Genomic DNA, 14,142 nt, shown 5'->3' on the forward strand with positions numbered 1-14,142 from the left:
AAGGATGACATTTTCATTTACATGGCCGGATACGGCGGATACATTTTATTAAAAAGAAACCTTATGTTTTCAAAACCATTATGTTCTATTAATTTTTAATTACTTTAAAAAGCCATTTTCGGTTTGCTCACTGTCAACCTAACACGCTCCTCCTCGCTTCGCTCGTCGTCGCACCTAAACTGAACCTGTCGCACACGAGTTTTCTGTTACAATACTAATAAAATTATTACATTACATTTATGCCTTGTAATATTTATTGTCAAACGTGGTTTTGCATGGTGTAATTTATAGAAACATTTTTTGACAAAAAAATAGTTAACAAAATAATTTTGTCCAGTTAATTAATTTGACAAAAATAAAGTTGAGCAAACTTTTCTAGTCCAACTGAAGCCTTGGGAATAAAACTGAAATTATCATTTGACAATTTTAAGTTAAAGGCAAAAAAATCTTCGGTAAATTAAATTAATCCCGTAGAAATGAAAATGCAAATGCCTAAATATTTTCGAAATTTGCGATGTGACATTTTGACCAAACATGTTTTTGGGATATAAGTTTTGCCATTAAAAACGTTTGCGAAATAAAGTTTTGTCTAAATAAAATTTGACTAAGTAAAATTGTGCCAAATGATAATTTGACCAAACAAATTAATTGCGAAACATACCTTTGCCAAACAATACTTTGGGAAATGAAACTATTGCGATGTGATTATTGGGAAATGAAATTTGACGAAACGTTTTTTGGCGAAACGGCAGGACACCCAAAAGTAACACTTAACGCCATCTACAAGTATAATCGAAAGCTACAAGACATTTTTTTTGTGGCGTCATCTATGTGTGGTTTAGTGTATGCGCGTTTTTAGGCGGTCGCATTTTAATGTATGGGATGGTATGATCTTTTTATATTTAATCTATGATTCAATCGGAAATCGTGTCACTTTAGCACTTAATAAACTGAACATGGGCCTTATTTCCGAACCCACAACTTTACACACACAGTACCTTATTCCATTGATAAAGAGTTTAAAATCACATTTACGATGTGTTACAAAAGTTGGTAGGTTTGTGAAAATCCAACTTAACAATTCACAAAATAGGCTATTTATTCCATTGGCATAAAGTTCACAATAAGGTAAAATGGAGGGATTTAAAACTTTGGTTTGTAAAGTAGTAGTTTATCATTCTTGGTGACAAATAGGGTGGATTTACATGGTTGGTTAGGTCGTACCCCAGGTGTTTGGGCAGGTGAATGAGTTCTCAATGTTAGTGTCTCATTTGTACGATTTCTATAGATAATGTTGATATTCTAACAATTGGTACTTAAATGCGCTAAGCTGTTTTACAAATATCTTGTTAAAAAAGGCGAATTCTATTTTCAATCGAATAGTATCTCAATAAATTTATTTTTTATCATGTAGAAACATCTGCGAGCGATATTACATATTTTAAATTAAAGGGAAAAGGGGCCCCGGAAAGGCCAGAGGTCGCAAGTTTGAGTCCTGCCGGGAGTGTGAATTCTTCCATTTTCCTTTAATTTAAAAATAAGTATCTCAATAATTCGCCTTCTACATCCATACTAATATTATAAATAGGAAAGTGTGTGTGTCTGTTTGTTTGTCTGTCTTTCACGGCAAAACGGAGCGACGAATGATCGTGATTTTTTAAGTGGAGATAGTTGAAGGGATGGAGAGTGACATAGGCTATTTTTTGTCTCTTTCTAACGCGAGCGAAGCCGCGGGCAAAAGCTAGTTTACTATGAAACTGCTTCCATAAGTAGACGCCAGCCTTAACTTGTCATTTGATGTGTTACAGCTACCTTATTAAAAAGCACTCTTTTACTTTATGACTACACCTAGGTACATACATTACTTTACAGTTATTCTAAGGTTAGCTGGAAGAGATACTACTACTACTACTACTACTACTACTTTAAAATAAAATATTCACTAAAACACATTCTGTTACATCCTAATAACAACGATAATTCTCGCATCTACTTCCAGCTGTATTAAATTAGGTCTTTCAATATATTGAGAAGCTCCTCAAACGTCTATATAAAACGTAAGATGTTCCCGGTATCCCCTTGTATTACATGTCCTTTTGTCACATGTGCTTCAACATTCTCAGCCTGCTGTCTCCGGTTAGGGTTACCAGACGTCTGGGTTTTCGTGACATATTGATCTTTTTTAAGTGAATATTATAATGCGACTTCCAACTGACAGCGCGTAACACTCAGTCATTGTTACTTTGCGTGAAATGCCGCTCACTCAGCGCGTAACATTCTGTCTCAACACGACTCACTCATTCCATTCATTCATTCACTCAGTCAGTGACAGAACAGAATGCCCAGAATGGTTTTGAATGGTGGAATGGTTGGTTGGAATGTGTGTGTTTTATATTTAGATCGAGTGCAAAATGAGTTTATGTTTGTTTTTCTAATAATTTGACGCGCCCACGCACTGTTTTTAATGATTATAGGCAGCAAACGAGCCACCTGATGGAAAGCAGTCTTCGCCATCCATGGTGATAATCAATATGAGGAAATCCACCTATGCGTTGCCGAATGTTGCGAAACCTATAACCTGCTTCTTGAAGAACCCCATGTTATAGCGCAAGGAACACACCTCATCGAGGTAGCTCATTCCATAACTTGCACTTGTTCTTGGTTTGCCATGTGATCTTACAAATCTATTTATTTATTTATTTAAAACTATTCGCACATGAACATGACATCGTCGTTAGAAACTTTTTTGCATAGTCCTCAGTAATCTAGAAGGAGATAGGCAGGTATTACTCGTATTGACCATTTTAAACAGGTTTATTTTATTAAATACAATGAGGAAACATAAATTTACCTATCTCCTACAACGAATATTACCAAGTAAGTACATATATTCGGTATCTGCTCTCAGAAGACTCAATCAGAAATACTCATCATCAATGGCCTCTAACATCAATAATATGATGGGTTAAGCAGCTTCCATTAGATTGTGGCACTTCCGTAAATGGCTAGTGAGCCCAATGCGAGAGCGGCAGTCGCGACCGCAAAGCTGGCAGGAGAGTGTGGCCGTGTTCAGTGACAAAGGTTGGTTAGCGCGCTGGTGTCTTAAATCTCGCCTAGAGAAGTACTACTACTTGGCTAACTGGATGGTCCAAAATTAGTCACTCCATCAAAAAATGAAAAAGATCATTTATTCATAACCAAAATAAGTACAAACCTGATCCGCCACATGCTTCGTCAAAACACAGATGTAATCCGCCGAAGCGTCGTCCGATATTTATTCTACATTATTAATAAAACAAACCACAATATCTGCCGCTTCGTCAACACACAAAAACTAAAATAACTACAAACTATTTCCATCCCGTCTCTGCACCGAGCCTGGCCCGAAAGTTCCCATTACGCTGGCCACATTCCCACGCTGTATAGCGATGGAAACTTGTTGGACCAGCCAAGACCCAGAGCGGGGATCACTACTACCCTTATCCCGCAAACGTTTGCCCAACTCCCTAAATAGCCTTAACGCTTTAATACCCCAGGGTCCAGCAGTCTCAACAGCGACAGTTACAAAATCGTACGTCGCTTCCAAGCTGACCACGAAATTAGACCACTTAGCTTGGTATAAAGCGGTACCTCATCACTCTTACCAGTCAGTCACCTTTCATTCGGGTATTTTTATAACACATCTTTTACCAGTAAAAAATCACACAAATTTTTAAATACGTAGTCATCATACACTTTTAACACCCAAAATCTATAAAATATTGGTTTCTTATATCAAATATTACAGAAATCATTTATTGTGCCAAATTCGATATGACTAGTGGTCTACAGAGGCATGTTCGGATATCTGTGACGACCTTAGCCGTTGCGATATTTTTGATGGCGACTCTAAGACAAGGAATTCATAGTACGTAGGATAATTGTAAATATATTTACCTTTGACTAAGAATCAAACGTTTCAAACCCATGCCATGATATAACTAACTTTCAACCAGGTACTGCAAACTAGACCAAACATAAGCATAATAATATATTTTTTTAGCGTATGCATACAAAACCGCGTAGGTATTGAATGTACATGTACAACCTATTTAAATCACCGTGGTTCAGCCCACACAATAAGTTTTTATAGTTATGGCATTTACACACGGCCACCGCCCTTAAATGGCGCATGTTCATGTTATAGGTACCGTTTGTTCTAAGAAGTTAAGTAAGTATAGTAAGAGCGTACACCCATCTTAAAGGCCGGCAACGCACCTCCAACCGAAACAGTCAGTAGTTCTGAGGATTCAACTATTGTGAAAAATGCGATGAGACAGCGGGTGGCGGCTATGTGATATTGTCAAACTTCTGGGTACGAGACCACCTATTTCTAGGTAACGAAACATTGTTACCAATTCCCAAAATACATGGTAACCCTACGTCTAGTGGCAATATCTAGCTGGAATGCTTTGTACCTGTACTTTTGATGTATCCTTCGTAATGGAGTGTACGACAAATTGGAGATTCCTGAGTGTACTAGTGTACCAGAGAACCTCCCCGCCACCCGATTGGCGTGAGTTTGGGTTCTTTGGACAAAAGGGCGCTGGTTCTGTCCGGAAATCGGCACCTTAGGAAGACTTTCACCGTTTCGGGGTGCAAAACAAAAATGAAGAGAACTTAAAAGAAAAAATAGATAAAATAAAGCCCTACACTCACCCGCGCTTTGACGTGTAGGCCTTTGGCCGCTTATTGTTATATCTATTGGTTTAGAAATCCACGGCTTTTCCGCTCGCCGTAACGTAATTTCACAAGATTTCTTTCCGCAGTTCACCACCGCCGTGAACGTCAATTTTCTTTCTTCATCTTCTGACATATTCTTTTTCTTCTTTCATGTCATATTGTTTAAATCTTGTTCTAAAGATAACGCCTTTTGCGCATGCCCGTAATTTCCCCATACGAGATAAATATATATGATAAAATGATGTGAGAGCGAGACATGATAAATGTAAACAATTTAGGATGCGTTCCGAAACTACTTATGGTATTAAAAACTAAACATTCCCCCGCCCGAGAAAGGCTAAAGCCTTTATCAACAATAAACAAAGAAAATAAAACACTAAATTAAAACAATTTGGTACCGCTAACTCCGCTTAGTCGTCCAAAGGAAGCCTACAAATTTTAACAACAGGCCGCGTGAGGCTACCTGTAGAAGTTTTGAGACGTACTACCCTAACAACACCGTCTTTGCCGGGTAGCAGTTCTTCTATCCTTCCTAACTTCCATTTTAGAGGAGGTAAATTCTCCTCCTTTATCAGGACAAGATCACCCAGCTGAGGCGGATCAGTTGGAGATGTCCATTTTCTACGCATTTGAAGAGAATGGAGGTATTGTTCACTCCATTTTCTCCACAACCGTTGAGACATAGCTTGTATTAAGTTAAACCGATTCAACCGTGAGTTCGGAATGTCCTCGAAATTGTACTCCGGAACCGAAAGCAAAGGTCTTCCAATAAGTAAATGAGCAGGCGTCAAAACCTCCAATTCATTAGGATCTTGGGTCAATGGACATAGAGGACGACAATTAAGGACTGCCTCCACCCTGGTAAATACCGTTACCAATTCGTCAAACGTTAAAACCTGTTCACCTATGACGCGCCGCAATAGTGTCTTAGCCGACTTTACGGTCGCCTCAAAAAGACCACCGAAATGTGGCGCCGCTGGCGAATTAAACCGCCACGTTATAGACTGTTTGGCCGCGCCGTCGCTAAGCCCTTGTTGTGCTTCCTCAGAAGCCAAATATTTCCGCACATCATCCAAGTATCTGTTGGCACCTGTATAATTGGTTCCGCAATCTGAACGTATCACACTCGGCATTCCGCGTCGAGATGTGAACCGTGTCAAAGCCGCAAGAAACCCTTCTGTCGAAAGGTCAGTGACACACTCCAAATGAACCCCTTTGGATGCAGAACAGATAAATACGCAAAGATACGCCTTCAGAATTTTTGCGTTCCGCAAACGAGACTGCTTAATGCTGAATGGACCAGCAAAATCAGTTTGCACTGTGTGAAACACACCAGTCGCATTAACTCGATCCCATGGCAGCGCTGACATAATCGGCGCTGTTGGTCTGGCTTTGGTCTTAAAACATTTCATACACTTGAAAATTCGTGTACGAATCACTTGTCCCGCAGAAAGAATCCAAAATTGCCGCTGTAATACCGACATCAAAACCGTTGCCCCCGCGTGGCAATAGGTCACATGAAAATGATCCACGATCAAAACCGTTAGAGCATGTGATTTTGGTAAAATCACCGGATGCTTTCGTGGAAAAGACAAACTTGAATGCTCCAAACGACCTCCAACGCGCAATAAACCGTCATCCGCAATAAACGGCAAAAGCCGACGTAGCCGCTTGGAACATTGTTTATTCTGGTCTAAGCAGTGGATATCGTCCGCAAACTCCTCCTGCTGAACCAATTTGATTAACCGCTGCAAAGCGAACCGTCGCTCTGGGACTGATAATACCCCCTTAAGTTTCTCGGACAAAGGCCTGGCATTGTTGACAAACCGGAAACAATATGCTACGACCGTCAATAGCATATTTAAACAACTAAACCGCGTAAAAATATTATCCTTGTCAACAATCCCGACCAGAGCCTGAACATTTACCTTCACTTTCCGCAATCCAGGTAACGGATCTTCCGCCTTGTCCATTATATTCCTGGGCCAGGTCTCCGCATCACCTGACAACCAAGGAGGTCCCCACCATAAAGGATGCTCCAATAGCACTGACGCGCGACAACCGCGACTCGCGACATCAGCAGGGTTCATTTCTGAAGGTAAGTGTCTCCAGGCTATGTTTAAACCGCAATTTATAATCTGAGAAACTCGATTGCCCTCAAAAGTCTGCAACAAATGTGGCGATGTCTTCAACCACGAGAGAACGATAGTGCTGTCACACCATCCGAAGATTCCGTCTATCGTCAGGTCATCACTGATTGCAGCAACAACGTATTTCAATAGTCTGACTAGCAACGCCGCACCGCTTAATTCAAGTTTCGGAATAGTTAGTTTTGATTTCACCGGCGAGACTCGTGATTTTGCCATCATCAAACTAACCTTGACCCTTCCGTCGTGCCCCACAGTTCTCAGATAAACCGCTGCACCATACCCAAGTTCTGATGCATCTGAGAAACCATGCAGAGAACACGATTTGACGTCTAATAAGACAAAGCGTTCCAACCGCAGATTTGAAATAAGAGGCATATCTTTTAAAATGCCTTGCCATTCCGCAACTACGTCATCAGGAGCTTTCGCATCCCATGACATATTTTTCAGCCAGAGTTGCTGCATGAGGACCTTGCCCTGAAAGATTACTGGGCAGATCCACCCCAAAGGATCAAATGCCCTAGCTAAAGTTGACAAGATTGACCGTTTAGTACATCCGCTAGTGTCATCCAGCTTCGTACGATATGAGAAACAGTCACTGCTAGAATCCCATTGAACGCCTAGGATTTTATAGAAACTAGGCCCATCCGCATTGTCAAATATTTTGCGAGGTTTTTCTAAATGCTCCTCTGCTATGTCCTGTAAGACTTCCTTACTGCTTGACGTCCATTTACTAAGCTCAAAACCGCCAGAGCGTAGTAAATCCGTCAGTTCCTGCTTCAACTTGCTTGCGTCTTCTATGGAATCGGCTCCACCTAAAATGTCATCCATATACACCGAAGACCGCAGAAGTTGTGCCGCAGCAGGAAACTGCATCTCTTCGTCATCTGCCAACTGCCTTAGCGTCCGAATCGCAAGGTATGGGCTTGACTTCATTCCGTATGTTACGGTATTTAGCCGATACACACGCAAAGGTAAGTCTGGGGACTCCCGCCAGAAAATGAGCTGGAAACGCCGATCCTCCTCAGCAATCAAAATCTGTCTAAACATCATCCTGATGTCCGTTGTAAACACGTAACGATGTAGCCTAAACCTACATATAATTTCCGCGATATCCCGCTGTAGTTTTGGACCCGCATGCAAACAATCATTTAGCGCAACACCATTAGTAGATGCGCAACTAGCGTCAAAAACTACGCGAATCTTATCACAATCCTTTTTAAAAATTCCATGATGAGGTATAATGTAACTACCACTGGCGTAGTCGTTTGGTTCCCCTTCACACAGTGACATGTGTCCTGTTTCGGCGTACTCCCGCATAAACTCCGTGTACTTCTCCCTGAAAACCTCGTTGCCTTTTGCGAGAAGCCGCCTCTCCATAGCTAAAAACCGCTTCATAGCTATGGGTACAGTGTTACCGAGTTCAAGGGCGTCCGATATAAAAGGCAACCGTGCTGAGTATCTACCCTCTTCAGTCCGTGAATGGGTATCTCTAAAAATGGTCTCGCATTCAAGATCTTTAGGGTTTTCCGCCTTAAACGGGATGTCTTCAACCTCCCAGAACCGTTCTAAGATCCGATCTGTGCTTGTGCTACAGAAAAAGGCCTGAGACGCACAAGGAACTCGAAGGGAAACTCCAATATTAACAGGACCTGACAAAACGTGTCCGAACACCGTTTTTGTCACCCGTGGAATGTGATCATGGATTTTGATGCGTCCGCTGAGTACAATGTCGCAAAGTAAATCCTCACCTAATAAAATATCAATCTCTCGACTCACAAAGAACTGTTCATCCGCAAGATCCAGTCCCCGATAATTATCCGCCAACTGAGCCGGCAACGAATATCCAGGCAGGTTATAACTGATTTTATTTAAGACATTAGCCGTGGTCACCAGCACTGGCTGATCCGTCAGCCTAGGTGTCATGGTCAGATTAACTGCTCCCCTACAACCGGTTATAGGAGTACAGCCCAGTCCTGTGATTGAGTCATCAGGCTTAAACCGCTCTAAGCCTAACCTCTGCACACAAGACTCCGATATGAATGTGCTCTCGCTCCCTCCGTCCAGTAAGGCCCGCGCCTCCTGGTAGCGTCCACTGCTATCCAGAACTCTTATTATTGCCGTCGCAAGTAACACCTTTGGTTTCTTTGCCTGTGATGCCATCAATCCAGAGACTCCAGGAACCGCACCTTCTGGATTGCCGCTGGTTAAGGGTGCACTGACAACAGGAACACTTGGAAAGGACGAGGCAGAATTGTGAGACTTCCCATTTGTAGCCACGTTTGACGTCAAACGTTGTTCACGATCTGAACTACTTGCCGGAATATCAAAATGCAATAAATAATGGTGTTTAGCCGAATTACACTTGTAACAATTCTTGTTATAAGTGCATTTATCAATGTTGTGACCGTTCAAACACTTGAAGCACAATCTAAGTGAAACGACCTGACGCTTCCTAGCTGCAGGCTTCATCTCCAGGAATTTCTCACACTTCGCAATAAAGTGTCCGCTTTTTCCGCATAACCGACACGTCGACGCCGAACCTGCACCTTGAAATGCCGCATGAGCCTTTACCGCCTGGCTCTGTCCACCACCAATACGCCTTCCCGCCGACGCACTGGCCTGTGGTTCCACACTGGATTCCAAAATCCGTATTTCAGTTTCCAAAAACTTTATGAGGTCCGCGAAAGTGGGTAATTCTTTGTCGGCGTGCTTGTCTTCAAAATGTTTCTTCAAGTTACCGTCTAACTTTTGGAAATTGATGTAGAAGAGCAAATAACACCACGAATCCACCGGAAATTCCATCTTTTCCAACGCTTTTGTGTTTTCAATTAATGTGTTCAAAAACATTTTTAAACCAGTTACCCCCTTAGAGGTTACATGAGGTGCACTCAATAAGTTGTGCAACAAACGATCCGCTAACAACCTTTTGTTGTTATACCGCGCATTCAATAAATCAATCGCGACCGAAAAATTATCTCCTGTGACTGATAGATGCTGAGTCAAAGTCTTTGGTTCGCCTAAAAGCGACCCCGCTAAATAATACATCTTCTCAGTATCCGATAAGGTGGCATCATTGCCCACCAACGACTGGAATAATTCCATAAAAGGAACAAACTCTTCCACCTGTCCCGCAAAGGTAGGAAGTTTCACTTTAGGGAGAACTGCCCTATTCCGCGCGCTCTTAGGATTGTCATTATTGTTACCGCTGCTACAGCTATTATCCGCATTAGCTGAAGCGTTTAAATTTGTCAACCCTAAATGCCGTTGTTTAATAAAATAGTATTTTTTGTTATACGCGTCATACTCCTGAAGATGACTTTCCAAATCAAAGCTCTCTATATCCGCAGCAGAGAGCTGAAGTTCATAAAACATTTCCGTAAATGTCTCATAAACCTTTTCTAAGTCTTGAAACCGCACTATGAAATCACTTTCTTGTTCTGGAGACAATTCAGGATTCCGAGCCAACGCATCCAATACGTCAATACTACGACACGCTGTATGATGTTTCATTTGCAACAACTGGATCCGCCTAGCTGCCGCCATCTTTCCGTTGGTAGTATTTGAATACGTAACCCAAATCAATATAATCAATAGAATCCCAAACCCTAACACAAACCACAACATGAAAACTACACGTAACAATTACACATTATTTATAATTTAAAGTTCCGCACTAGTAAATCACCGCAATAAATCTTGAAATTTTAAGTTAAATATAACCCGCAAGCCGCAAATAATATATTACGATTTTACCGCTAACCTTAATATATTATATTATAAAATGTTTATTTTTGTAAACTTTGAAGAAAATGTTTAAGACCCCTGAAATTTTATTTTGTACCGAAATAGCATCAAATACCGATAAATAATGCTCTATACCACTTTTGTAAGAAATATAAATGTTTAGAAAAACACAAAAGCCACACTTGAGGTGAGGATCGAACCTCCGACCTCCAGCTTCTAAAACCACTCTTATAACCGCAAGGCTAATCAAGCACTAAGTAACCCGGACGAAATAATCCTATAGTATCCTATATGGAGTATATGGTAACCTAGCAACCAAACTGTTTTAATTTGAAATGTCAAACGATAAAATAAATTTAACAGAAATTGAATTTCTAATGAATTTATGCAATAAATTTCAATGTTGAAACATTAGTTTCCAAAAAATACCCTAGTAGGTAGCCGCAAATGTAAATCCAAAAGACGAAATTGTAAATGTGAGATATGAACGAAGATGTAATAAATAAAATCCCCAGTCAAAACATAAAATATATTAAAAAATGAGAACTCAAAAACAAATGTCCCCCCAAAATTGTATGAAATGAGTATTATATTTCGACCGCTCGAAATATAATTGATGAAATGAAACGCGTGAAATATTCCAAGGCGCCGAAAAAATTGAGCTCGAATTTCCGCAAATCCGGCTCGAAGACCAAAATGTACCAGAGAACCTCCCCGCCACCCGATTGGCGTGAGTTTGGGTTCTTTGGACAAAAGGGCGCTGGTTCTGTCCGGAAATCGGCACCTTAGGAAGACTTTCACCGTTTCGGGGTGCAAAACAAAAATGAAGAGAACTTAAAAGAAAAAATAGATAAAATAAAGCCCTACACTCACCCGCGCTTTGACGTGTAGGCCTTTGGCCGCTTATTGTTATATCTATTGGTTTAGAAATCCACGGCTTTTCCGCTCGCCGTAACGTAATTTCACAAGATTTCTTTCCGCAGTTCACCACCGCCGTGAACGTCAATTTTCTTTCTTCATCTTCTGACATATTCTTTTTCTTCTTTCATGTCATATTGTTTAAATCTTGTTCTAAAGATAACGCCTTTTGCGCATGCCCGTAATTTCCCCATACGAGATAAATATATATGATAAAATGATGTGAGAGCGAGACATGATAAATGTAAACAATTTAGGATGCGTTCCGAAACTACTTATGGTATTAAAAACTAAACAACTAGACTAGACGGGATTAGAAGTCTGAAGGTATTTTATAGCGGAGGAATTCGAGAGGTATATAATTATATGTGTTTAATTTTGCAGTGAAAGGTGGAAATAGACAGGAATTTCATATCGGTGGATGACGTGAAGAACTTGATAATTCGAGATATTTTTAACCCCCGACGCAAAAACACCGGGGTGTTATAAGTTTGACGTGTCTGTCTGTCTGTTTGTCTGTCTGTCTGTGTGTGTGTCTGTCTGTGGCATCGTAGCTCCCGAACGGATAAAGCGATTTAGAATTTTTTTTTGACTGAAAGCTGAGTTAGTCGGGAGTGTTTTTAGCTATGTTTCATGAAAATCGGTCCACTATGTCGCAGTCGGGGGTTTTTTCAAAATTAAAATTTTGTGGTTAGATTATTTTACTTAGAATTTAGAAAATATCAAGTCTTTTGGTTCAGTTTTGTTCCGTCCTCCGACGGATTTGACCAAGTTCTTTACGATTTATGTTTGTTGGTTGTTGTCTGGAGATCATCTGCTGATTTTCGAGAGCAACAAAGGTACCTTCACGTATACATTAGTAGTTAATAAACTTGATCCTTAAGTTACGCGTCCGTAAAATCGAATCAAGTATGGAAAGTTATGATAGAGCAAAATTACATACCAGGGGGGTTACCATGAAGTGCTCAAGCCGTTCAATGTAGGTTAATAGAGAAAGGGACGGGGCTATGTAACTGCTATAGCTGTGTCCCTTTCTCTCGACCTAAGCTGAACGTCTTTAGTACTTCATGATAACCCCCCAGATAGGTTTACAACTGGCAATGTCTTCATTTTGCAGGCTTTTCAAATTTCGTCACTCCTTTACGAATAGTGTCAAAAGAGTATAAGAGCTACTTAATATCAATTGAAATCGAATAAAATAAGATTTGAACAGGATCGAATATAAAATACTTACTAAATTTTATGTAATTCGCACGAAGCGCTTCTTCCTTTCTTATGCGCACTGCCAAGGAGTGGAATTTCCGAGCTATTATACTTAATCCGGCAACCTTTAAATCAAGGGTGAACACTTGAACAGGCATCTTCTGGGCGAGCTCACTCCACCGTAGGCCACGTCTTTGCCTTTGGCTAGTCTGTGGCCAAGAGTAAGACCATTTATAATAAAAAAAACTCTGCAATAATGAATGATACCCATTTGCAATTGATAAAATAAAGTCTGAATTAGGTCGAGTACAAAATACTAAAAGATAAGTAACTCTCTACACACGTTTATTTAGAAATACTGGCCCCGTAGCCGAATGGCATTTCTCCGACGCCAAACGAAAGCGATACGCCGCTGGCTCTGTCGCGCCAATACGCAAGCGCGATAGAGATAGATATCTACTAGCGCTTCGTTTCGTGAGCGTTTCGTGAGCGATTGTGCCATTCGGCTAGCCACCCTGGCCCGATTGTAATGTCGTTTACATGTAGCTGTACTCTCAAGGGTGGCGTTTGTTTAAAATGTATGTATTTCATTCCGTGTGCCCCGTTATCCATGCAAGGGGCGAACTGTAACGAATTAATATGTAAATAGTTCAACCCGAAAAGAAACTTTGGCGTATATGCTTACATTATGTTCCTTTACCTCTTTTAACATCCTAGCTAACCTTAGAACTTCGAAATTGTATGTGTTATTAACTTAATTATGTAGGAAAAGGGTAGCTATACCTAACCGATATCGCAATCGCTCATATCGTTAAGTATCGTAGCTATGTAATTCTCTCGCGACAAAGCCAGTTGCGTTTAGCGTTAACAATTGTCACTTTGGCCAGCCTAAGCTGTGGAAGGTAGTAAAACTAGTAAATTACTGTAATGCTTAGAAGAAGCGCCTGGTGGCGTAGCGGTAAGAGCGTGCGACTTTCAATCCGTTTCGGCCGATTGTTTTTAATCTCACATTCCCAAGCTACACTTTTGATATTACAATCTAAAGAAAGTTTGCATGTAGTCACCCCAAAACAACGATAAACCACTTTATTCATAACTTTAGTTACCAAGCCGATAAAGTTCGTTTGTTCCTTTCCGACGTATTAGTGTGTGATAGAAAGGGACAAACATACTTTATCGGCTTGATAACTTACGTGAAACTTTAATGAATAAGGGGGAAAGTGGTGTTTAAATGCATAGTAAATATTTTGTCAACGATAGGCCCACATTCTCTTCATTTTGCTTAATGAAGCATCTGTGATATTGGAAAAGGAATGTCGAAACCGTCGCTCCTTAAAGATTCTAGCCCCAGACACAATTTGAATAGACGAGACGTCAGACGTCTATAATTAACTATCGCAAACAA

The 14,142-nt window shown here is 40.6% G+C and overlaps 1 protein-coding gene across 1 annotated transcript in view; it reads right to left on the reverse strand.

The window, feature by feature from the left end:
• LOC125230722 overlaps positions 1 to 9,674 on the reverse strand; it is a 49,322-nt gene extending 39,648 nt beyond the window's left edge. The window contains exons 1-2 of the mRNA XM_048135982.1: positions 6,320 to 9,674; positions 5,627 to 5,812 (exon numbers count right to left, since the gene is read on the reverse strand). Coding sequence (XP_047991939.1) covers positions 5,627 to 5,812; positions 6,320 to 9,674 — 3,541 coding nt within the window. The remainder of the gene's footprint in view (positions 1 to 5,626; positions 5,813 to 6,319) is intronic.
• Positions 9,675 to 14,142: the final 4,468 nt, after the last annotated feature.

Source organism: Leguminivora glycinivorella, chromosome 10 (assembly GCF_023078275.1).
Source record: "Leguminivora glycinivorella isolate SPB_JAAS2020 chromosome 10, LegGlyc_1.1, whole genome shotgun sequence".
NCBI lineage: Eukaryota > Metazoa > Arthropoda > Insecta > Lepidoptera > Tortricidae > Leguminivora > Leguminivora glycinivorella.